At 53.3% G+C, this 25,755-nt stretch overlaps 1 protein-coding gene across 2 annotated transcripts in view; it reads left to right on the plus strand.

Annotated features, from left to right (window-relative positions):
• Positions 1-25,755, plus strand: part of OTOF (otoferlin) — a 90,364-nt gene that overhangs the window by 27,138 nt on the left and 37,471 nt on the right. The window contains exons 3-8 of one of the 2 annotated variants that reach the window (XM_090281058.1): positions 4,550-4,638; positions 9,860-9,959; positions 12,554-12,735; positions 17,494-17,538; positions 24,245-24,318; positions 25,607-25,733. In XM_090281058.1, the coding sequence (XP_090137184.1) occupies positions 4,550-4,638; positions 9,860-9,959; positions 12,554-12,735; positions 17,494-17,538; positions 24,245-24,318; positions 25,607-25,733 (617 nt within the window). The remainder of the gene's footprint in view (positions 1-4,549; positions 4,639-9,859; positions 9,960-12,553; positions 12,736-17,493; positions 17,539-24,244; positions 24,319-25,606; positions 25,734-25,755) is intronic. The other variant, XM_090281057.1, reaches the window with a different exon arrangement.

Below are 25,755 nucleotides of genomic sequence, written 5' to 3' on the forward strand. Positions count from 1 at the left end.
CCAGACCCCACAGGAGAGGCCAGAATGACAAGAGTACTTGTAGTAATAGTAAGAAAAGCAGCTGCTATTTGCTGAGTGCACAGCATGTGGCAGGACGGGCTAAGAGCTTTACCTGGGGTTATAACTCAGTGCAGCTCCCTGAGTTGGTATCACCCCCGGTGATACGTGGCCACATCAAGATTTGAACCCAAGTGCATCTGATTCCAGAGCCAATGGCCACTTGCAAAGCGGACAAGGCTCATTCCTGCCCTCAAGGGGCTCAGTCTAGTGGGGAGATGGACCCAGAACAAAGATGGACAATGGGCCTTCTGAGCCCAGAGGAGGGAGAGGTAATAGGTTGGGGGCTGGAGGGTCAAGGGACCTGATATCGTCTGTCCACTTTGCTTTTGCCTGGAAGTCATGGGCTGTGAGCTCCATGGAGCCAGGAATGTACCTGTCTGGTTCATAATTGGCTTGGCACCCAACAAAGGGCTCAGGGAATATTCCCTAGCACAAGAATGAACAAAAGAATGAACCCAAGTTGAGCCTTAGATCTTTAAATTCCCGACAGTCTCTTTCTCCTGTACCCCAAAGCTTTGCAACACACCCTAAGACACCACCACCACCACCAAATCTAGAAGACTGCCTCTTTAAGAATATTGTCGACATTGCCGATTTAGGTCAGTTCCAGACCCAGTCCATGAGCCCAGAATAATCCAGCTCATTCTCCAACCTGCATCAGGGAAACCTTTCCGTGGAGTCCTAGATCTCTGGGGCTGATAGGATGCAGAACTCGGCTGCCCTGGCCAGAACCAGCCAGGACAAGGCCATGCCTAGGGCTGGTGAACTGGGTCACAGCTCCATACTCCCAGGGCTCCTGAGATGCCCTCAGACAAAGGAGAGGGGAAATAGAGGAAACAGCCAAGGAAAATTCAAACCAGACCAAAGCCCATGCCTCTGCTTCTAAGGAAGACAAATGGAAGTCACAAAGAGCACCCTGGGCCCCAAATCCTCTCCTTAAGTCACTTCCTCTGAGCTAGGAGGCTGGTTACAGGGTGCAAAGCCCTGCCTGTTCCAAACCCTAGCGGGAGAGGGTGCGGTGGGATGGAGTGGGGGGAGTGGGGGTGGGAGCTGATGCTTGCTCTCATCAGGAAGGTCTTTCCTTGAGCAGAGGTCCTCAAACTTGGCCACACATGGAATCACCTGGGAGCTCCTACTATACTGACCCCTGGACCCCTCGCAGAGACTCCAGTTCATCAGTCTCAAACGCAGCTTGGGCCTTGGGATATTTTAAAGCTTCCAGAAGTGATTCCAATGGGCAACCCGGCTTGAGAACCTCTGCTAACTGCTAGCCTGGCACAAAGCCTACATCTCTCTGCCTCTGTCTCTTTGTCTGTCTCTTTTTTCCTCTGAGACAGACAAACAGAGAGACAGACAGAAAAACAGAGGGAGGGACAGAGATGGAGAGACAGAGAGAAACTAATATAAGATTAAGACGGCTGGGGTGAGAAGATAAGAGAGGAGCAAACAGAAGAGGACGAAAATGGAGAAACCAGGGGAGGGTGCAGTGTGGATGGAAAATGGGGAGGCAGTGAAGTGAGGACAGGGAAGCAGACTTAAAGGGGGAGCGAGTGGGTGGTAAAAGAAGCTGATGGGACTCACTCAGGACTTGCCTTCCTCTCACCATGAAAGCCCCTGTGGAGGACCTTAGTCTCTGGTGTCCGCAGTGAAAACCCGGATCCCGGCCCAGCTCTAGCATTTACTTGCTCATGTGCTCTTCTCCTGAGGCTCCTTCCTGGAAAACGTCCTGAAAGGGCTCCCTAAGCCATATATCTAGGTCTGCTTCCTCTGGATCTCATCTCCAGTCTGGGCTTCCAGAGATGGCCCCTCCCCAGCCCTCCTGGACTCCCCTGGCCCAGCACATGGTTCACAGGGAGCAGCTCTGTGTTCCTGTGGGCCCTGTGACCCCTGAACTAAACCCCTGATTGCTGGGCAAGTTGGGGGTGATAGGCAAACAGAAATCACAAGCAGCTTTCTACTCAGGGTCCCTTTCCCTCAAAATGACTTCTGCTCTTCCTGTGTTCACCAAGTTAATGTCAGTTTTCAAAACGCCCTTCTTCTAATGGCATCTGCTTTTCCTCCTAATTTTTTTCTCCTTTCCAAGCCAAAATCCCACCCACAGACCCTCGGGTGGTTCAAACACCCCTGCCCCTTCCTCCCAAGAAAACTGAAATCTTGGCAGTTCCCCCAGCCCTCTCCTCTCAGCACTGGACTAACGAGCTGGGCCTTCCTGAGCTTGGTTATTTCCCCGAAGCCCAATAAAAGCAACTTCATTAAGAAAATCGCAGACTTGGCTGAGCTGGAGGCATCCAGACAGCAGGAGCAGGAGCTGCTTAATGAGACCTTGGCGCAGGGACCCCCCTCACCCTTTGGAGGCCAAGGCCCTGCTCAGAACCTGCTCCCGCCCCAGCCCACCCCTCCCTTCTCCGCTTCTTCCACCCGCTCCTGCCTGCTCCAGCTGACCCAGGGGCCAGGGACCCGGGGTGGCTAACAGGGCCCTCCCTGGCGCTTGGTCTGTCCTGAAGAGAGGGGACCTGAAGGCCATTTTTCTGAGACTGTCCCTACCCACATTGGGAGTGACCTTCAGACTGGCCTCGTGCCCTGCAAGCCCCCAGTCTGGGAGAAGGAAGCTTGACTTTGAAATGGCAGACTTGCTGCTGGGCTCCCAGAAGCCTCCCCAGGGCTTGCTCAACCACTACTGATCAAGTTCTCACAGCCTGTTACTTCAGACCCCTGAGTAATAAAAAAGTTCTCTGTGAATGGCAGCTATTATTACTATTACTATCATTATCATTTGTCTCTAGCCTATTAACAGTCTGTATTTGGTGGGGTATAAAAATGAAACAAAATTTAAAAGTCACTGCCTTCTACTGCTCTGTTAAAAATCCCTGTCAGAAGGGATTTGGGGGGTTGACTCCTCCAATCTGTCATCCTCTTTACATCTGGTCTTCTCTTGGGCTTGTGGCTCAAGACAGAGTGGGACAGGGATGTGGGCTCAGACCCTCCACACCTGCTCCCCTCCAGCTGGGGGTGGGGAGATGGGGTCTGATTCTCATTCTCTGCCATGCACGTGGTCCATCCGCGTGGTGCGGCAGCTTGTCTGATGAGCCTCCAACCAGTCCTGGAAGCTGTCATTGTGACAGGCCTGCAAATGCTGGCTGTCTCACAGGACACTGTCTGGGTGGGCTCTGTGGAAGACCTTAGTGGCCTGTTACACCATACGGATTGCCAACCTTGGAGATCTGGCTTCACCCCACCCCAACTCCTGCCTGGGGTCAGGGGTATAGCACCTCCACTTCATCTGAGCTCAGGACCCCTCCCCTGGACACAGCCTTGGGTACAGCGTTAGCAGGCCAGCTCCAGCCTGACAACACTTCACAGAACTCACGTGGCCCACAGAGCATAAGCCACACACTAGATGCACCCTACCGTGGCACACAGTCTCCCCAGTGGCCGCCGTCCTGGCCCCGAGGTGCTCCATGGGTCTCCCAAGAGACTCAAGGGACAAACCAGTGAGCCCACTGTGCAGGCAGATGCCCCTGGGACTTGTATGCCAGGCTATGCTTTCTGTGGTTCCTGAACCTCTCTGAGCTATTTTTCCAGGAGAGTGCCACACAAGCACTGTGCCTGGGATGTGATTCTTTCTACCTTTCCCTTCCTGGGTCTTTGCTTACATCCCAGGAAGAAGGAGGGCTGGGGGAGGGTTGGGGGTGGCAGGTCTCTGAGGAAGTGCTAAAGGAGGTGCCTGGCTCTACCTCTTGGCAGATCTCTTTAGAGGGCAGGGTACTTAGCACCTTTGGCTTGTCTGGGGTCCTTCTGCCATTTCTGGGGCATCAGGAACAATCCCACTCAAATTCCTGGTCATCATTATTATTGATTTAATAATGAAGCCAAGATGGAAGAGGTGAGGGTAAGTCTAGAAACAGTGAGTTGGAGACAGGCTGACCCTTTCTGTGGGCCTGACCCTAATAACACTACACGGCTAACATCTGTTCCCCAAAGTTCTCATTGTCAGTGTGAGTGCTGGTTTGACCAGAGAGGGGAAGCCTGGACTTCCCGCTCTGAGCAGAGCTTGATCAGTTAGAATGATTCTGTTGGGGGACACAGCAAAACCCAGGGTCATGAACCACAACCCTTGCTGTTGCCCTGGAGTGCCCCCCTGGTGCACGCCCCACTGGTAGCACACCCGAGGAGTTGGGAGGCCACTGTGAAGCAGCGGAAGGAGCACCAGGCTGAGTTGGAAATCCTGGTCAGCATTAGTTCCTTCCACTTAGCATACAATCTCCAGTAGGTCACCAGGTGCCTCCCAGTGCCACCTTTGAAAGAGGAGTGGGCAGCCACCCCCATGCTATCTGGTGGTGGTGGGCATTCAATGACATTCCAGGTGTGAACTTTGCCACTGTGGAGCACCGGGCTGATGTGAGGGGTCAGTTCGCCAGGGATGCCTCCCACTCCCCACGCCCTTCCCTGTCATTTGCAACTAAGGCCACAGCTGTCCCTCTCTCCTCAGACCTTCCGGTGGCCAGTGGCCAGCAGCCTTGACAACAATGAGATGCTTGAGATTCAGATCTTCAACTACAGCAAGGTCTTCAGTAACAAGTAAGTGTGGACTGGGTGAGGCGAGGTGGCGCTGAAGGCGCTGGGAGCTGCCTTCTCTTTGGGTTTTAAAGGGGACTTGCACCCATAGCCTGCCCTGGATTGATCTCAAAAGACCCCGCCCCCCTCCTACCTGCTCCCTCATGTTGTCCTCAGAGGCCCCCAGCCCTCCCAACCATTGTCGGTCAAGAATTTCCCACCCTCCTGCTCACCCTCATCTGTCCCTTGTGCCACCATCACTTCCTGTCCCCTTCTTTAAGTCTCCTCCTTATATCATGCTGGACAACAGGCACCCCTCAGAGAAGCTAATGTAATGGCTGATAGTATCCTCCAACAGACCATCGGTAGCCTTGAGGGCCAACTTCTCTCACCTGTGCAAGACCAGAGCTCTGGGGCAGTTAGTACAATGGTTTAGGAGTCAGGCAAACCTGATCTCAGGTGCCAGCTCAGCCATCTCCTGGGTGACGCCAGGCAGGTTACAAAATTTCTCTGAGTTCAATGTACTCATATGTAAAAAGGATAAGTCCTTACCTCTAAGGGAAGCTGTGAGAATTAAATGAGATAGATATTTGTTCATTCATTCATTGACCCAAATGTTTACTGAGTGCCTGCTGTGCATCAGGCACAGGACTAGGTGCTGGGGATAGCGAGGGGCCTACCCCATGGAGCCTGCCTTCTGAATGAAGTGCGCCTACCATGTGAGCGCTGTCAGTACTAGAGGCTCAATAAAGGTTCCCAACCTCCTCTCTGGGAGAGAAGCAGAATTCCAAATGAGGTGAACAGTCTATAATGGCAGATAAATATAATAAATGTCAATCCCTGTCTTGGGTTCAAAAACCAATTGCTCCGGGCTTACCAACCAGCAGAACTGCACCCACTGCTTGGGATGGTGCCAGGCACCCTGAAGACTGTTGATGAACAAATAAATGTGTCCGCGGGGTCAGGAAGCAGGGGTCTACAGGCTGGGAGGACTTGGGGGCCCTTCTTTTCTGAAGAGTTCAGAGCACCCCAGGGTGAGAGCCCAGTCACATGACTGGGGCATTTGGGAAAACTGAAGTAAAGGAGGCTGGTGTGAGAAACGAAACTGATTTGTGCTACAAGTGAATGGTGGCTTGGAAAAGTGGCCCCTCACCCAGCGGTTCCAGGACCTGCTGGGAGGAGGGAGAAACGTGGTGTGAAGGAAGAAATGGTCCTGGTCAGGGGCCAGCTGATGCCCTGGTGTGCTTGGCCCCATTTTGAATAAAGTCCTCCTTCAGGAATCTTGAACTTCCCGATAAGGACAAGGTGTTGGGTCCAGGGGGTCTTGCGCTTCCCCTCTTCCTGTCCAAGACCCTGGGGGGATGGCCTGACCCAGGTACCAGTTTCCTGGGGCTCCTGAATAATTCAGGAACCAGGGCAGCAGTGGAGGCCTGGCTGCCTTGGGCAACTGACACCAGCTCCCGGGGGAAAGCACTAAATTATTGACAGGTCCTGGTGCCTGGCTGCATCTCCACTGTGGTCAGTCTGTGGGTTGGTGTGCACTTAAGGCCCCCTCATTGTTGGCCAAGCACCGGGGAATTTTCCCTGGAGGCTAGCCTGGCCTCCTGGGCAGCTGTGAGCTCTTTAGGGGATGCCCTCTTTGTGGTGGGTAACCTGGGTGGGCCCCATAAGGGAGGTTGTCGGAGGACAGAAGGTTGGATGCCAGCTCCCTAGCCTAACAACCTGGGAGAAACTGAAGCCCAGAGAGGGCCCTTGCCCAGGGTCACACAGTGAGGTCTTTAACCCAGACCTCCTGACCCCAGAGCCAGTGCTCCTTCCCCCAGAACGAAGGGCCTCACACTTCCACTCTCCAGGGAGGAACCCAGCTGTCCAAGGGGCATGTAAGCCCACCCTTCCTTAGTTACCCTGGGCCCCACCCTCCCAGGCAATGCTCCATGCTGACCCACCCAGAGGAGAGGCCATAGGCACACCCCACTGAGTTTGCAGCCAGGCTGGACAAAGGACAACCAGGATGAGAGGGGTTACCTGGGGAGTCACCATGCACCCCAAAGCCAGGGCCTCCTTCCTTTCTAGAGAGGGGGACTGACAGGCCCCATTCTTTTGAAAGCAGTATTAAGAATTAAGGCACTTGTTTTGAAGCTGTGTTTTTACAGCAAGCATCATTTTTGCTTAGGTGTATGTTACAGACCTATAGGAAGAGCGAAGGTTTATAAAAATGCTTTTCTTCATACTTTACATAAGACTGAGATAATATCTACTGTCCATTTCAAAGAATACTGTTTTTTAGTTTTGTTTGAGGGATGTTGGGGAAAACTGTTTGGAGTTAAAACTCCCCTGTGGGAGGTGACAAGCTTTTTCCTTCGGCCATGCTGGCTCCCAGCCCCACCTTCTGGGCCCAGCTCTGTGAGGCTGTGCATCTGCCTCCAGAGCCCACCCTGCAGAGGAGACCAGCCCTGCACAAGCCATCCAGACGGCACGCCCCCTGCCTACAAGGAGGGGAGAAGGGCTGACGTGGAGCGTGCAGCATTAGAGGAACTTCACTGGCGTGTTCTCCCCACGCGCCACGCAGTGAAGCGAGTACTGTCACCTTTGGGGAGATGGGAAAAGAGCAAGGCTCAGAGAGTGGGGAACTGGCCAAAGTCACACAGCTGCCAAATGGTGGGACCCCCTTGAATCCCACCTCTGTCTGACTTCAGAGCGCATCTTTGCACTGTCCATACTTCCTCTCTTTAGGGATGGTACCTAGGCTGTGTGTGCACAGGGCTTGGGCCAGGGCATGAGGCACAGGGAGGGTGGGGTCTGCCAGGAGGCGGACCTTGACTTACTGGGTGATGAAAGCAGTGGCAGAATGGACTAGCTGTGAGAGCCCCCGAGGGGGTGTCAGGTAGGAGCTTGAGAGTGTGTGTCAAGGGAGGATGTTTAAGGGACTTCTTAACAGAATGCAGGACAAGTTCTCCTCTCAGGCCCCTCCCTAGTCTAAAGGTCTGAGATGCTGACCTTAGTTAAGCCTGGAAGGCACCAGAGACTTCTCTGAGCACTTGTGGGGGAATAGCTCCATCCTGCCCCCTGGGGGTGTCTTGTCACATTGCAGCATCTCTGCTTGTCCTTGAGCCTTCCTCACAGTCTGGAGCAGCTGTTAGAGAAGGATGTCACTGAGTGCCCTGAGTTCATCAGGTGCCTTACGGCTCCTAGTGGGACTAGAACAGCCTGAGGATCCAGTCAGCAAATGGCAGCAGTAGAACAGGAATTCTCAGCGCGTTCCCCCTGCCCATCCCCAGCCAACATCATCAGCATCATCAGAAACACATTCTCTGGCCCCACCCACCTGCTGAATCAGATGCCCTGAGGGTGGGGCTGTTGGTGATCGAGGGCTGGGTCATATCAGCCCCCAAGAGCAGATGAGCTGGGTGCAAGTCTCTTTCAACTCTGTGTTCTGTGACTTCACATGGGAAACCTGAAACTGGCCTGGGGTGGTGGTGGGGGGGGGGTATGGGAGTATGTACGCCATGCAGTTACAAAAGCTACAGGTCTTCCCTTCCCCTCCCCCAGCCAGTCATTAACCATTTCCCAGCACAACCAGGTGTGGGTGGGTCCCAGTCATCTGTGTTTTAACAGGCCCTCCAGATGATTCTGTTCATGCTAAAGTTTGAATCATTCATTTAGAACCAGAAGAGGTGAGGCTGCCAAAAGGCCAGGGGGTGCTTTTCTGCCACAATCTCCTGTTAGAAGGTGCACACAGTACAGAAGCCATGAGCCCTCCTCCCTCACTTTATAAAGACAAAAACGGGGCCTGTTGATGCACGTCCCCGGACCCCCAGAAGGGCACTTCTCTCTGTGCACGGCCTGAGCTGGGGAGAAGCTTTAAGGCGGGGCCTGGTCTGAGAAGTTCCTAGAGGCATAGCCAGGCTGTAGAGGGGAGGAGTGGTACAAACAGTTCTGCCCCCAGGGAGGGAGGGCAAGCAGGCAGGTGAGTCTCTCAGCTCCAGAGGGAAGCCTTTCACCGCAGACTCCACGCCTGTGAGGTGGGAAAGCACCCGAGAACTCGCCTAACCCGGATCTGCCAGTAATCGGTTGTGTCCCGTCCCGTTATCTCAGCCTCCCCGCCCTCCTCTGTAAATGGAGGGCGGCACCAGATGATCCCCAAGCCCCCTCCAACTCTCACACACTGTGGACAGCCTCCTCAGCTTGGTGTGTATGTGTTAATCTACCCACTGTGGAGTCGCCCTGGGAGGACATCTCCCTGAGTCCCTGTTCTCCCCAAGCCTTCAAGCCACAGAGTGGAATAGAGTTCGAGTCAACTCAGTCAGCATTGCTTGGGCACCCACGGTCGCTCATTAATTCAGCCAGCAGGTACTGAGCTCGCCAGTGTGCTGGAAATATCACACAGACGCTGGAGATGGAAAACAAGCCCCTGACCCGGCAAGACGCACCCCCTTGATAATGCCCCACTGCATTTGCAGGGCTGTGTGCTCAGCGCTCGGATATGAACTTGGCACATGGATCTCTCTCAGTCCTATAAACAACAGTCTGTCAAGTAGGGGTTGTTAGCTCATCCTCAGAGAGAACTGGGGCTGGGTGACTTGCTGGTAGGTGGCAGAGCTGGGTTCCAAATCCCAGCCCCTCTGACTCCAAGACTGTGCTTCTCACAGCTCTGTGCTGCCTCTCCCCTGGGGATATGGGGTCCCACCAGCCGGTGGGTCCTCACCCTGGAAGAACTTGCAGAATGCTGGTGTGGGCATCACTACAGACTAAGCAGGGGATGCATGAGCCAGTGGTGTTGGGGGCATGGAGACATTGGTCACGGTTAGGGAGGTCAAAAGTGGAGGAGCTGTTCACATGTCCAGGAGCCTGCAGTCCTTCCCCAACAGCCTCTGCCCTGTATACCTGGAAGCTGCTCTGCAGGGGCTCAGCTGAACCCCGATTCCACATACCTGAAGAACAAAAGGCTGGACCATTCTATCCCACCTCCTAATCTGTGATCAGCTCCCTGGGGGTCACTGCCCTCGAGCTCTCCCAGCAAAACGGGTCCACACATACACCACACAGTTGTTGGGGGTCACATGCCCTCCTGGACATGCTGCCTGGCTCTGGCGCCACCTTCCACAACCACAGCCTGGCACTGGAGCAAACCCTCCCTCCCTCCAGCCCTCTTGTCTCCTTCCCAGCCACTCACAGCCTCCTGGGATGTCAGGTCCTCACTCCGGCCTCTTCACCTGAAACCACCATGTCCCCTTGCCATTCACAGGCTCATTGGGACTTTCCGCATGGTGCTGCAGAAGGTGGTAGAGGAGAACCACGTGGAGGTGACCGACACGCTGATCGATGACAACAATGCTATCATTAAGGTGGGTGTGCCCCAGCGGGTCCCTGGGCTTGCCCATTGTGGGGGCACCTGAGGGTCTGCTTCACCCCTCCCCACTCACATAGAGTGGTCTGGGGACACTCCTAATGGACTGAGAGGAGTAGGTGACTCAGGTCAGACTCTGCCAGAGCCCTTCCGCCTGGTGGCTGAGGTCAGAGCCCTTGGGGTATGGCACAGTCTGCTGCCCCGAAGTGGACATAGCAGCAGCCCTTCCTAGAGTGCAAGAGAAGGGCGACTGGGGTGCCCTTCCTTCTCCACCGAGGGGTTCTTCCACATGGACCCAGCTCAGGAATCACTAATGGGGTCTCCCTGGTCATCCAAAGGCCAGGCAGGCCACGCTAGGGCATGGTCTTCACTGCACTCTTGACTCCTTTCTAAGACCAACCGTTCTGTGAGGACAGGGACTTCACTTCTATTCCATTTGTGTACATCCCATCCTAGCATTTCCACCATGAGCACACACGCACTAGCAATGCACAATCTGTCAGTACTTAACACATATCTAACAAAGGAAGGGAGTGATCTGATTGCCCAGACCCCAGGCTCTGCTCTGATGCATCTACCCCCTTATGTTCATTTATGTCCTCTCACGTGGCATCACGGTGAGAAACACAGCTCTTGAGCATGAACCTTAGGCCACTCTCTAACTGTGACATGGGAAGGTGACATGTCATCTGCAAAGTGAGAAAAATTATAGTGTCTACTTCACAAGATTGTTCAGAGGATTAAAAGAATACACAGGAAGTACTTAGAACAGTTAAGCACATAGTAAGTGCTCAATTAATATATAAAATGCTATTGTTAGCCGTTATGTCCTGGCCCCAGTTTACCCATGTATAAAACGGGTCTGTACCATGGTTCCTCCACTGGGTCCTATGTCATGGATGGCCCTATGTCATAGCCAGCAGAACAGCCTCAGAAGGCAGCACTGCAGCTACAGGGAGCTGGAATGGATGGAACCCTCTCTGCACAGGGTCAGGGTGGGGCAGAAACTCCCACGGTGCCTTTGTGTGTCAAGACACTTTCTTGCTGAGAACAAAGAGAGCATTTAGGGCTTCTCAGGTTGGCCCCAGTCAGGTCACTCTCTCCACTGGTAGGTGAGGGCAAGGGGGTCTCCTTGAAGTCAGGGAGCAGGGGTCTCGGTCATCTCAGTGAGGAGAGAGAGGACACAGAACAAGCTACACACCAGTGGGAATGGAGGACTTAGAAGAGAACAGAGGCTCCTGGAGGAAGAGAATAGAATGTGGGAAGTGAGATGAGAGAGAACCGGGGAACTGGGCAGGGAAGGCCAGCCGGCCAGCCCATGCCCTGTATTTCTAGAATCACACTTAGGAATTCAGCCACCTGCTGCTCTGACATCCTGGATGGAAAATGGGTTTGGTCAAGGTCAGACAGCTGATCAACAGCAGAGCCGGCACTGGAATCTCGGGCTTTCAATTCCAGGCCACCATTTTCCCACCATGTCGTATACTCGGTCACAGCAACAGGGCCTTGCTGGCTCAGTGGGAAGGCCGTAGGGTTTGGAGTCAGCCAGGCGGGGCTCAAATCCAGCTCCAGCACTTCTGAGCTGTGTGACTTTGAACAACTAATTTAACCTCTCTGATGGTAGGTAGGGTAGGCTGAAATGTTGGGGAGATCAGATGAGTTTACATTAGAGCATGTTAGCATGACGTCTAGCACAGTGAGGGTTTACAAAATGTGTGCCCCTTTGGCTTCCCTTGGTCATTTGGAGGCCCACCGCTCTGGGTGAAGTGCGCCCACATGGGTCTCAGGAACAAGTATGACTGGAGCCCCTACCCCCAGCACCTGTGCTGGTTGAGGGAGTGACTAGAAGGAGATTTCCCTGTGCACTGGGAAGAAACAAGAGCTGAAAGAAGGTAAGTGGCCCAAGGACATGGAGCAAGAAGCCCAATCAGGATTCTTCAGTGCACAGCCTAAGCCCAGGTTTGGGGCTCCACTTTCCCCAGGGAAAATCCTAGGGAACCTCCAGGTCCCTTCTTTCCAGGGTAGGCAGGTGGGTTTCAGATGAGCATGCAAAAATGCTGACTCCACCCCTGTGGAGGGTGTGGAGGGCCCAGGCTCATCTCCTGGAGGGCACATTCAGCTCAACTAACCATGTCTTCAAGGAGCCTCAGGAGTGCAGAGAGGTCAACCGATTTCAGGCAGCCCACCCCTCCTCCCTGAGGCAGCCCCAGTGTTTAGGATGAGAGCATGAGAGCGTGACCTACTCCTGGGGACACTGAGTTATGCTCTTGATTATACACACAGGGGACTCAAGGGTCCACCCCCAGTCCAAGCTCAACCCTCCACGGCGGGCCCCTGACTTTGGGCAATGGGGAGGAATAGAGCCAAGAGTGGGAGCCTGTTAAGTTGGCATGACTGCAATATTCACCTTTCTGAGCTTCTGTTTTCTCATCTGCAAAGCAGGAGATGGGGGGAGGATAATACCCAGCTTGCCTTCCTCCACTGAATTACGGGTGGGAAAGCACTTTGCCAACCTCACGGAGCAGCGGTGGGTGTGGGATTAGGATTGCTACCGCTCTCCTAGCCACTCACCACACGTCTCTGTCTCTCCAGACCAGCCTGTGCGTGGAGGTCCGGTATCAGGCCACAGATGGCATGGTCGGCTCCTGGGATGACGGGGACTTCCTGGGAGATGAGTCCCTTCAAGAGGAAGAGAAAGACAGCCAGGAGACAGATGGGCTGCTCCCTGGCTCCCGCCTCAGCTCCCGGCCACCGGGCGAGAAGAGCTTCCGGAGGTAACAGGCTGGGACCGCTGGCTGCCCACTGCCTCCAAAGACAAGGGTAGAGGCCTGGTCCCCCACAAAGGCCCCGTTAGGCCTGACTCAGCTCAGAGAACAGGGCTGGGTTGCTGGAAAGACAAATAAGAGGGGGGAAGGTGTGTCTACAGCACCACCACCCCTAGGCCCATACTCTGAAAGTCCCCAGGGAGGTGCAGGGTGGCTCCTGCCTCCTCACAGAGTGGGAGAAGTTGACAGGGGGAAGCCCTGATCTCTCTGTTCAAGACCCAGTGAGGCCAGACCAGCCCTGGGCAGCCAGACCTCCACCCTGGAGCAGTGAAAGCCCAGGCAAGGTGTCCCCTTCCTGCCAGAGTGAAGCCAGAGGTCCTGGCTGGGACCCGGCCTCTCCTCTGTTGAGAACGCACCCTGACACCCTCAGTGTCCAGAAGTCACACCTACACCTGCAAATGTCCTGCAATGCAGATGACAGAAAGCCATGTCCAGGCCTGTGCTTTCTGAACATATTTTTACAGAAAAAAAGGAAACACAATTGTATTACTCTTAGAGCCCAGCCAGGCAGAATCTGGGCTAGTGAAATATTGTCTACAGGTTCCTAGGTCACCAGGGATAATGTGTAAAACGCAAGTGGGTTGAGGTGCTTCTAAGGATGGGGTGGGTTCAGAGAGAAGGAGATGCCCCCTCCCATTTCCATCACCTCCCTCCAATCTCCTTCCACCCTTTCTTCTCCAAGTAGAATTTATTCAGTCCCTGTTTTGAAAAAACACACACTCTAATTTAATGGAATTGAATTTGGTACTTTTATTGGACAAATAAGTTTTCCTTCTGTGCACTTGAACCACTCCCCCAAAACACAACCACAGACAGACACAAGCTTAAGAAACCTTGGGTGACTGCTGAGGAGTAATATGAACAAGGTCAAAGGAACCATGCTGTGGCAAATGCAGCTGGATCTCTGACTTCAGGCAGCTGTGGGTGGGGTGGCATTGTCCGGGCCAGCCGGGAGGCGGCCCTCCTTAGACTCCAGGATAGGTGGGGTGGAAAGTGTGCACATTGGCCTCAGGGGGTCCCAGTCTGAGTCCCAGCTCTGCCTGTGACTAGCCTTTGACCTCTGGTCAGTCACAGACTCTCTTCCATCTCTTCTAATCTGTAAAATGGGGCCCAGAACAATGGATCGTTGGGGAGCCAAAGGGATGATGGAGGGACAGGTTGTAACTGGGGTGCTGAATACCAGTCCACGTAAGGGGTGGTGACAGACAGGTTCTTGGAGCTGGATGATCAAAGGGTCAGGAATCAGGCTGGAAATGGTGAGAGGAGGAGCCAGGGCCTGGTGGGGAGCCAGGGATGCTGACACAAAGGCACCATCTGGTCCCCGTCCCCTGTCCCTTGTAGGAAAGAGCTTGGCAGCGGGCTGTCTGAGACTACAGGTGGGCTCTAAGGAAGGGTTTCTGGGGACAAGACTGGAAGCCACATAAGGGCGACCAATGGCAAGAAAAGGGGCACTGGCTCTGACGCAGGAGAGCTAAGTTCCCTTACATCCCATCCCGACTGCCGCTAACTACCTGAGTGACTCCAGGCAGGTCGCCAACCCCTCTGGGTCAGTAACAGGAATGCGTTGAGCATCCTGGCTCCCCTCCAACTCCAACATCCTGGGGGACCCAGGGACAGTCTGGATCCTGGGGAAGCAACTCTCTGGGAGCTCAGGACAGTCAAGACGGCTGCCCATGTGGGCAGCTATGGCTCAACCAGCACTGAGCCGGCTCCTCTCCAAGTCCTACAAGAGTGGGCCAGGATGTGAATGAAGCTTCTCCTCAGCTCTGGCCACCCCACTCTACACCAAGGGCTCTTTGAACACACTCAGCCCACAGCTGGAGCTTCATAGTGGCCCTGCGCCATGGCGGGGGTCTTCCTTGCTCACAGGGTTCTCCGCACCTCTCCCAGGTCTTAGTATGGCAGGAAAGAATCGCCAAGCCCATAGGCACTTTGCTCCCAGACACACAAAATCGAGGCTCTGGGCCCTTGCACGTTAGTACCCATCCACCTTGATCCCCGAAGAGCGATTCAGCACACACACAAATGCATGTGTTTGCACACACTCACATGCACACACCTTCTCCCTCTGCGTGAGGCCAGAGAGCTGCATACACAGCTGTCATGGCTCTGGGAGCCACATCGCAGAAAGGACAAAGAAAGGAGCCCCAGCTTTTATCTTGCAACTGCCCTCTAGAGACTTGGGGCTTTCCTGTGGATTCCCTGTATTCTAGACTCTCTCTCCTTCTCATTTGCTCCCCCTTCCAGGCCCTCCTGCCCTCCATGGTCCCGCTCCTTCTGCTCAACTCTTCTTCCTGGTGTCCCTGGGAATGTAGGGGTTCCTGCCAGGCTCCTCTCTGCTGCGCCCTATCTTGGGAGGTCCACGGGGGACACTTTTTTGTTTTACTTATGGGTCATTCTCTCACTCCAATGGAGACCCATGGAAGCCAGGTACCTAAGCTTGGGGCCAGAGGGCAGTGGGGCACATGTGCGTGCCTGGGGGCTCTGGCAGAGATAGGCATCAGGTCAGTTCCCTGGGGTGTGCACACCCAGCCTCACCCCCAGGCAGTGCTCCTTTACCAGTTCCTATGTCTCCTCATTCCAACCCCCCTCATCCTTTCACCAGACTGAGCTCCAGCGGTACAGTAGCCCCCAAACAACTGGGAGGAGCCAGGGTCAGGGCCATGTTGGGAATATGGGGTGAAGTAGTGCTCAGGAGATTCCTTCAAAACCCATCCTCTTCACCCAAGGCTGGGGTCCCCTCCACCCTCCACCCAGGGCTGAGTGCCCACCTGAGGCCCACCTGGTGCAATGAAGCACTTGGGTACCAGCAAACCCCAGATTTCCCCAGCAGTTGCCATATTGATTCTCAGCCCTGTGGCTGCTTTGAATGACGTACACAGAGCCATGGGGGTGGGAGCCTGAGAAAGGCCGAGAGACCCCAAAGAGAAAAGGCTGGCTGAGGAACAGAACGCACCCGGCCAGGCTGGGACACTAAAGCATGACGTGGACTCTAGGAGGAAAGTCAGGCCTATCTGGGGCTGCACAAACAGGTCCCCTAGCAGCGAGGACCACCTTGAGGTCAAATCCTCCCCCCACTGCTGCAGCCGAGTGTCCTCGGGCAAGCTGAGCCTCAGCTCCCTCGCAGGGTAATAACAATATCTGCCTTGTGAGATGGATGGATTCAATATGTCAAAGGCATGTTAGAGTCTCACACAGGGCCTTGCACTTATTACTAATGCTAGTTGTAGTCATAGTAGTGACTGCAATAAAATCACGAGGGTATTCTTTTTGCACAGAGGCCTTTGGCTTTCTGCATCTCTGCGCTCAGAGTGCAGCCCCTTTGTTGGCCCAGTGGCCTGGAGTGCATGGCGGGGGGAGTGGGGGGCTGTGCCAGGTGTGTGGGCTGCATGCCAGGTTGTGGCTACACATTGTGCCCTGGCCAGCTGTGTGCTGAGAAGCCTCGTGCTGCACCAGCCTGACATGTCTCTGTGATTTCAGAGCGAATCCCATGGGGACAGAGAAAAAGCATCCTGTTTTATCCTTCAGCTACCCAAATTCCACCCTCCTGCCCCACCCTTGCCCTCTGCCAGGTAAAACAGTTCCCATTCTGGCTCCTCTACTGCAAAGATTTTCAAATTTTTCAGGGGCACAGCATTCTTTAAAAATACAAACCAACCAAACAAACTTCCTTCAAATCCTGGATCAATAATTCAGAGGAAAGCAGCCCTGTTAGGACTAATGTGAGGCTGGGGCCAGTAAATCTCCTATTCAGCTCCCATTTTCAAAAGCTTCTTGAAGCCTCTGCCCCATGGGAGCAAGCCCCACACAGCTCTCAGTGGGCCCCAGAGGTGGCTGCTGCCCGGGCAGCCCAGGCCCAGCCAGGCCCATGGCAGGGCTGCTGAGACAGCCAGCTGCCCCTTCTCTGTTCCCTGCTCAGTGGTCTCAGCCGACTGTAGCACCTTGAGACCTTTGGGAAGAGTTACAGACTTACCGACTTGCCTCCTGGACAGGAGCACTGACCAAAGCTGAATGTCAGCTGTCATCTGTCTAGGCCTTTGGGGTGTGAGCTGTTGGAACGTGAAGTCTTGTCTGCCTGGGCAAGGTCTGTGCCAGGACGGAGTGTGAGGAGAGAAAGACATTGCTGATTGTCACTTGCTTTCTTTTCTTCATCCTCACTGCCGCGGCATCAGGGAAGCATTGGGAGAACATTCCAGAAGGGTTTCTGGAAGCCTCCTTAGAGAGGGAGAGGCGAATCATTCTCACCCTGTTCTGAGCCCAGGAGCACCCAGAACCTGCCTGACCCCGCGTTCTCAGAGGCCCTTGGGGCACCCTTCATGCAAGAACCTGTCCATTGGAGGGGACCAAGAGATGAGCAGGGTGGCTCAGGCCTGGAGGTTGGCCAGGCTCCTCTAACTGAGTTCCCTGAGGCAGCTGTGACCCACATGCAGAAGTCACTGGACCCTGGGGGTGGAGGAAATCAGCTGAGACCCTGAGGCCCCTCCCCTCACCAAGGTTCTTGGTCCTTCTGTCCTCAGACCTCTCAGGTCCCTGCCCTGCAGGCCTAGGTGTGCTAAAGTGAGAGGCAGAGGGGGAGAGGGAACTCTGGGACAAGGAGCCACAGGGGAGAATGGGGGTCACCAGGCCAGGGGCTGAGTCTGCAAGTGTCTCTGGTCCACACCCTCTCACACACATCCCCTTGTCTCCTCATTTCTTCTCCCTACTCAGCAAAGGCAAAGAGAAGACCAAGGGAGGCAGAGATGGCGAGCACAAGTAGGTGTCCCAGGCCAGGGTGAAGCCCACGGGGCTCGAAGGGTCCTCACCTCAGGGTGTGGATGTTGGGGTGGCCCGTGTCAGAGGGCTTAGTCATGGGCTGTCCTGGTGGAGTCAGCACCAGCGGATGGCAGGGCAAGGGGGTGAGGGACAGGGAGGAATCAGGGTGGGGGCGGGCAGGTGGCTGGGCCTTCTGGTTTGCTCCCCCTCCTCCCTCCTTTCAGTGTCTTTATTCCTCTTTCACTTCCCTGTTCAGCTCCCATCACTGACAGTCAGGCCCTTAGGTGTTCCTGTGTGGGAGGGCATGACTGAAGTCAGAGGAGTTGGGGAGGCCCAAGAATTAAGGCAGAGGGACAAGCAGTCCTGGAGGCCCAAGGAGGACAAACTCTGTGTGCTGATTGGCTGCAGGATGGTGGCCAGAGCGGGAAGCCCCAGAAAGCTCAGGAGAAACGACCAGTGTCTAGTAGTCCTCACCATCTCTATTTTCCCAAAGGCTTCCTGGGTGGGGGACGGAGACCAAGTGCTGTCTGTGGGGGCGAAGAAGAAGGTACTCCAGATGAGAGGGGCAGTCACAAAGGGTAGGGAAGGCTCAGGGCCTGGGGGCTGATGTGGGTCTCACAGGCTCCCCCAGAAACCCACATGATCTCAAAGCCTCTCTAGCATTGCAGGGAATCCACACGGTCAGTGGTAGTGTGGGCGAACCACGCTGGGGGGGCCTCTGGCCAACGCCCTTTCTTACAGCTAACAAATTTGAGTCCCAGAGAGGGGAAGCGACTTGGCCCAGGACAGGCAGTGCTGGCCCTAAAACACAGGGATTTCACTTTTGACCAGAGTCTACAGCCAACCCAGGGAGTTTAGAGCACTCTAAATTTAATTTAATTCTCCAGATATATCAAAGAGAGCTGAAAAGCCAGGAATGTGGTCCTTCTTTTCAGATAGGGAAACTGAGCCCCTGAGATGTTAAGAGATTTGCTCAAAACAGTGATCCTGATAAGTTAAAAATCAGTTGGCATAGGGTATCATGGGGACAGGAGGACTGTGTGTGTAGGGGTCTGAAGTGATCACCACTGGCATGGGCTTGGGGTATCCGCTTGCATGAAGATCCCGGGCAACTCAAACTTATCTGTTGCTTTCACAAAAGCATATCAAGTTCTGACTCTGAGTGTCACACACGAGCAAAGGCCTCATGACAAGGCAGTGGCACCTCGTGGGGAGAGCTCAGACCCAGAGACATGAAGGGTCCGGGAGTCTGACAGGGTCCAAGCAAGATGGAAAGACCCAGGCCCAGCATGTGCAGGGCTTGGAGAGGGATCTAGGGAGCCGAATCCTGGGGGTGTGGGGAGACGACAGTAGACACTGAGCTGGGGGCCCTCTTAGGGAAAGAGTTTAAGGAGTTGGGTTTCTGCATGGACAGTTTGCCATGAAAGGCCTATATGGGACAGGAATGGCCTGTCTGTCCCCTAGAAGCCCAGTCTGAGAGCAGCAATACTACCTAAGCCCCCTTCTTTATTTGCAGCTCCCCAGTCTGCCCGGGGCCAGTTTGTCCTCCAGGATTCAGACGGGCCTGATCCCTTGACTGACCCCAGATGGACTAAAGAGTGTTGCACAGTGTGAACACATAATAGGCCCACCGTCAATGCTGGTTCATTCTAATCTGTTGCCATGAGATTAAGTAAACTGGCATTTACTATTTTAATTTTAATGTGCAGAGCCTTAGGATAATTAAAAGGGTAGGAAAATGGGATTTCTAAGAGGAGATTAAACAAGTTGAAACCTGCTTCTAACCTAACACATGGCTTTGACCTACCCTCTGAGAGCACTTTCCAGGGAACATTAGGGAGGGAGGTAGGATAGGGAGCTGTCTAACTGGAACAGGCTGCATGTAATGTCATCATGTAGGTGACACACGGAGTGGGGCTGGGACTCTAAGGATGGCACAGCTCAGGAATGGTCAAGAAGCGATTGTACAAAGTCAAGCGCAGGACCTAGCCTGAAGAAGGAAAAGTGTGAGCACTGGTTTTAAATCTCTCGAAGGTCATTGTGTGGCAAAACTCTTACTTTCTATCTCCACTGAGGAGAAATAAGTGGAAATGGGTGTAAGTTTCAGTAGATAAAACTTCAGACTGGAGCCATGAAGAAATTCTTTCTCCCCATGAGTACATGAGGTCCTGGGGTAGGCTGGTTTAGATGAGAAATCTGTTTCCATGATGCTGTTTGCTTGGGCCTTGCAAGGAGTCAGGTCATCGGGGAGAGCTGAGGGGCCAAGTCCCCTGGCAAATGTGGGAATGAGTATGGCAAGGACACACGTGCCAACAGGCCAGTGTGGAGACAGGTTCTTGTATGAAACGTCAACTGTCCTGCCCAGATGTGGTAAGACATTCAAAACTCACTGAAATTCAACACCCTTGAAAGATGACTGTAAAAGCTGCAATTATGAAATAACCTGTACTGGAGCATGGAAAATAAGAGAAATAAGCCCACAAAGGAGCGCTCGGAGAACAGTTTGACACGTTTTGAAAATCTGGCCATTTAGACGATTCAGAGAAGATCCCTAGACTCTGCTTCTGTTCGGCAGGATTTTGTTTCTCCTGAGAGCTGATGACACTATACAGTTCCCACTGAAGGCTGGTGTGAGGCAGAAGCCCTGGGCAGCCATGGCCAGCTGTTCATTTTCCAGTCGCACCCCTCTGAGTCACAACCTCCAGAATAAGACAGAGACCAAAGTAGCAGGACCCAGCTCAGTACATATAGTTTGGCCAATGTTCCCAGTCATTATGAATACCAAGCTCTCCCCTAGAACCCCAGTGCATCATCCAACCATGACATCCTTCCAGATCTGAGCCATGCATGGCATCATCAGATCTATAAATGCAGAAAGAGTTTACAATGAGTGAGCTAACTTTAAAATCTCTCTAGAGAAAAACTGTGGTCTAAGCTGTAGGTGCATAGCACTCTGACTCTGGTGAGTCCAGGAATGGGGAAGCCCATATATGATCATAAATCCTCAGAGGATCCTAGAGGCCAGCTGCCCCTGGCCCCTGCTGCTCCTGCTTTCATGCAACCAGGAGTAAAGGAGCCACCTGGTTGCAAAGTAGTTTTTCACCGAGTTGATTATTGGCTTTCTATCCACATTATGTCTTTAGTCATTGGAAAACCCAGCTAGACCAAATGGAGAATTTTTTTAAAATCCCTCAGCCACCAGTAACCTAATTTTAAAACCCTAGTTTAAAAAAAAAAAGAAAAGAAAAGAAAAAACTAAGTCTTTAACACAAGTAGCTAATCTTCGATTTGCTCTGATTAAGTTCGCCTTTATTTCAAAAATAACCTTTGCCCTTTGCCAGGAGAAACAAGCATGCTGCTTCCCAGGAACTGGTGCTGCAACAGGCATAAATGCTTCTTCTGTAGTGAACTTCAGATGTGTCATCGACCCAAACATGACAAAAGGTTGTGACAGCCGATGGTATCATGATCTAGCACCCACAGTTCAGATGAATTGAAGAGAGGGTCTAGGTCAGTGGTTCTCAACCTTCCTAATGCAGTTCCTTTTAATACAGTTCCTCATGTTGTGGTGACCCCCAACCATAACTAAAGCATAGTGATTAATCACAAAAACAATATGTAATTATATATGTGTTTTCTGATGGTCTTAGGTGACGCCTGTGAAAGGGTCGTTCGACCCCCAAAGGGGTCGCGACCCACAGGTTGAGAACCACTGGTCTAGGTGAAACCAAGTGAGGCACAGAGTCCTAGGAAGAAGCCTGGGAATGACATTTGCCCCATACAGTCTGCATCTGTCATCAGGGATAAATCATCATTTTAGATGAGCTCGGGCACACAGGAGCACCTCCAATGCACCTGTCCACTTGAGATGGTTAGAATTATGCAGGATCTGGGGAGAGGAGTTTCTCCTTTAAATTGCTTCAGGGTATGGTAGGGACTGGTTGGGTAAGTAGAGTGTGCTTGAAGGTCAGTCTTTGCTTTCAAATAAGTTTGTTTTAAGGAATAAAGTAACACTTGAATTCAAGGGCCATAGCTGCCCAAGGGAAGCCCAGACTCCTTTCCTCTTGGGTGGGTCCTTGGGACCATCATCAAAAAACTGCAATTCTCTACTACCCACACTCACTCTGGGCTTCAGGCTGCAGGGCCACATCCCATCCCAGGATGTCCAGAAGCCGGCTTCTCCAGGCAGGGACTGCTTTTAACCTAACACTTGGCTTTAACCTACCATCTGAGAGCACTTTCAAGGGTGGGGGGCCTTAGAGGGGATGGAATGGGGAGTTATCTGCATGTAATGGCATCATGTAGTTCACACATGGAGTGGGGCTGGGGACGCTAAGGATGGCACGGCTCAGGAATGGTCAAGAAGTGATTGTACAGTCAAAAACAGTGTCCTCCAGGAGACTCCTGGGTAATCTAGGAGAGAGTGAGGCTGGGAGGAAAGGAATCCCAAACACTGAGACAGGAATCGGAATGAAGGCCCAGACTGGGTACAGGTGCTGTTGCAGGGGTCAGAGTGCAGCCCTTCCTTTAAGACTACCAGGCAAGGAGAAATCATGCCGGATGGTTCAGTGTAAGCCAGGCAGGACAGTCCCTTGGCCACCATCACACAGTTGTTTCTAATGGGTTAATTGATCTGTTCAATGTTACGTCAGCAATAATTTAATATTGAGAGCGGGTTCCTACAAAATGTGCTCATGCTTAGGTTATTTTCAAATGAGCCCTTCTCTGTAAACACAGGCACGATCCATGGTACTCTTCACAGATGACGTCTGCATCTGCAAATGGTGCTGGCACGTGGCCCATGCCTATCCCTACCAGTGCAGGCCCTGGGGGACTTTCTGCCAAAGTTCATAGTGGTCAGGATGAAGGGGTTCATACTCACAGAGAGCACAATGCCACGGCATCAAGGATGCAGTGGGAATACAGCTGAGCCTTGGAGACCGGAGCTTTGTGCTTCAGGCCCAACTTTCTGAGCCTCAGGTTTTCTGTGGGTTGAATGAGAAGCATATGTCCCTTCCAGGATTGCTATGACTATAAAATGGGCAAATATCTGGAAAGCCAGTGGCCCACAGTAGTTGCTCAAGAAAGGTTATGTACTTTCTTGTTGACTAGTTTATATACGATATATCCCCTTATAAGAAGGGAGGAACTTTAAAAAATAACTCCAAAGGCATTCATTTTCCTGTTCTAGAGCACCTTTCCTACCCTCTCCTCCCACTACTACGTCCCAGAAAGTAAGATGCTAAGGAATGCAGACAGATCAGTGTCACCCAAGCCTTCTTTCACCTGCCTGCTGCCCTTTAAGGAAATCATGAACATGCCAAGCGGCTTCCTAAACTTCGAGATGGTACCACATGGAAAGAGTGATTCTTGGTGGCTCTCTCATTGGAAGGCAGACACACTCCTCTCCGTGTCTTGCCTGGAAGATGAAGAGTAAAGAAAAGGCCTGGGGCAAGGATGGGGCCAAGTCTGGGGGTTTGAGAGTGGCTCCAACCCTGAGCAGAGAGGCTTGAGCTTCCTAGGCCATCTCTACAAAGGCAGAGTGGTTTCCCTTAACCTCATATCGACCAGCATAAAGAATGGAGGTCTTGGGAACCATAGTCAAGCCTCCACAGGGACATGCATGGCCCAAAGATGGGTGGGCTCTGCTCTAGGTGAGCTCAGAGTTGGAGCCTGCACCTCACCCAACTTGGGCCTACAGGATGACAGAGCCAAACCCAGGAGGAGGGACAATGGGAAGTGGAGGGTCAGGTATCCAGCTAATGCAACATTAATGGGGTAATGGAATACTGCACTTTACCCCCTGCTTGTCCTACTCCTGGTTCCTCCTGGCACCAAGGATTACAGGCTCGGCTGCAGGGACATCACTGAAGGGACAGTGAGGACCCCTGCCCCCTTCCCTCAGCCCCCCTGACTGCAGGGTCCTTCGCCTGAGGGCACAAGGCCACACCAAGCCAGAGGAAGAGGTAGGAACTATGGAGTCTGCCATATGTTCCTGGGGGCTGGTGGAAGGGGGGATTCTGCAGTGAGAGGGGACAGGAAGAAGGGGCCTTTTTAAAGCCGGGACCAGAGATAGATGGGAAGTAGCTTATCTCTTCCTTTTTGCTTGGGACCAAGGAAAATCTCAGGGCACAGGGAGGTTGGGAAAGACAAGGCAGGCTTTGAGCACCAGGACCACCTGAGAAGTGAGCAGCTAGTTTCTACCACATCTCCCAGCTCCCTGGCCTCTGCCCCTCTGAATCCTGTTCCTGGCCTCTGTTCTGATGCTTTGTCTCGGGTTGGCTGGCTTTCTTTCCACCCAGTTGAGGTGGGGTGCAGGGACAGGGAGGAGGAGTTTGGGGGCACTGGCAGAGTTTGGAGCTCTAAGACTAGACTGAGGGGGCTAAAACCAGCCCAGGATCCTGGGGGACTGCAACTGAAAAGGGCTTTCCAGCTGAAGGCCACCTTCTCTGGTCGTGGGTACCGCGACCTGTTCCTGTGGTGTGAAGGAGGAAGTGGTGGGGGTTCCTCTGTCCTAATTCCCCATCATGGCTCCCAGTTTGGGAAGCTTGGCCCCCAGCATATCTCGGTACCAGTAGGTGAGGGGCTGGGGTTTGGATCTCCTTTCCCTTACGTGCTCTCTCGCGGTTTGCTCTTCTGTATTTGTGTGTCTTCCTCCTTGCCTCCCTCTCCCTCCACCTCCTCATTCTGGCGACTCCTCTCACAGAACCGGGAGGAGCGTGTTCTCCGCCATGAAGCTCGGGAAGAACCGGCTCCACAAGGAGGAATCCCATAGACAAGGTACGGACGCGTGCCCCTGCCCACGGTCCAGCCATCTCTGCGCACCTGACAGTGACCAAACTCCTCCCCTCTGCAGGCAGCGCCCCAACAGGTTCTCCTGCGATTGGCCGGCGGAGCCGCCTGGGCGGGGCCTGGCCTCCCATTGGCTGGCGGAGAAGCCGCGTCCTGACAGCGGTCCTCTGGAAGGGATCGCTGGGAGGGCTGAGGATGGAAAGGGCACCGCCTGCGATCTAAAGCGGCGCAGAGCCCCCTGCCCAGCGGGCCTGTTTATGAAATGCTCCTCCTGCCCTGTGCTCCCATAGAGACGCCTAGAGATTTTTCATTAGAGGAGGGAATAACAAAAAACAAAAGTTGTTTGGTCAGTTCCTTCTTTCTGAAGGGAGACCCGAGTCCCGAGGAGAATGCTTGCCCGGTGACAGGACTCGCTGTCCTGCCTTTTCCAGTCTGCAGGGGAGGCCCTGGGGAGAGAGGCAGGGTGGGCCCCGGAGGTGGGAGGGGCCTGTGGCACTGGTCTCTCTGGAGCAGCGGGCTGGGGAGGCGACAGGCAGAAAACAGAGAAATGGAGCGGATAAAGGAGATGTGTGTAGCTTCCTGAGCCAGGTCCTGCGGATCACGTTCCTGGCTGCCCTCCCCAGTATCCACTGTATGGCCCACTGCCCCAGAATCTCCCTCCCTCCCTCTTGCCCCCACGTCAATTCCAGCTGTGCCTTTCTCCTTCTTAGTTGGAGAGGATACAGCTGCTAGCTGAGGCCCAAACCAACCATCCTTGGTGGCGTCTTAGGATAGTCATTTCTTCACCTCAGTGGAATAAGACACATTAGCTGAATTCCATCAGCTATTTTACATGGATAAATTTCTTCCTAAGCCCAGTTCCCTCATCTGTGACATGAGAATAGTGCCTATCTTGGCAGGGCATGGCTATGAGGACTAGAGATATGTGTATTAAGTGCCTGGCATTGTTCCTGGTACATAATAGCACTCAATCGATGGGAGCTATTGTTATGAGAGGTACATAAGTGTGCATTCTTTATTTCCTATCTTCTTCCATGAGGATAATCAGTGCTTAAGTAATATACAATGAGTTACATTCCATTAAAATGTAAAAAGCAAGACCAGATATAATTAAAATCAATTAAAATCAAAGATCAAGATTAGGTAGGAAACACTGTAGATACACAGGCCATAAATTCTTAGCAAATGCTACAAGGTAAACCCTGAATTTGACTGTTAGCTTCCCAGATACCAAAGCAAAAGGGTTGGCATCTAACCAGCCTTTCCTCTTCCACAGATGAACCTGCAGTGCTGGAGATGGAGGACTTTGATCGCCTGGCCTCTCGGCTAGGAGGTGGGCTGGATCCAGACTCTGTGTCTCTAGCCTCTGTCACAGCTCTCACCACCAATGTCTCCAACAAGCGGTGAGTGGCCATAGCCCCGCAT

Source organism: Furipterus horrens, unplaced genomic scaffold (assembly GCF_987537825.1).
Source record: "Furipterus horrens unplaced genomic scaffold, mFurHor1.1.pri manual_scaffold_6, whole genome shotgun sequence".
In the NCBI taxonomy this organism is placed as follows: domain Eukaryota; kingdom Metazoa; phylum Chordata; class Mammalia; order Chiroptera; family Furipteridae; genus Furipterus; species Furipterus horrens.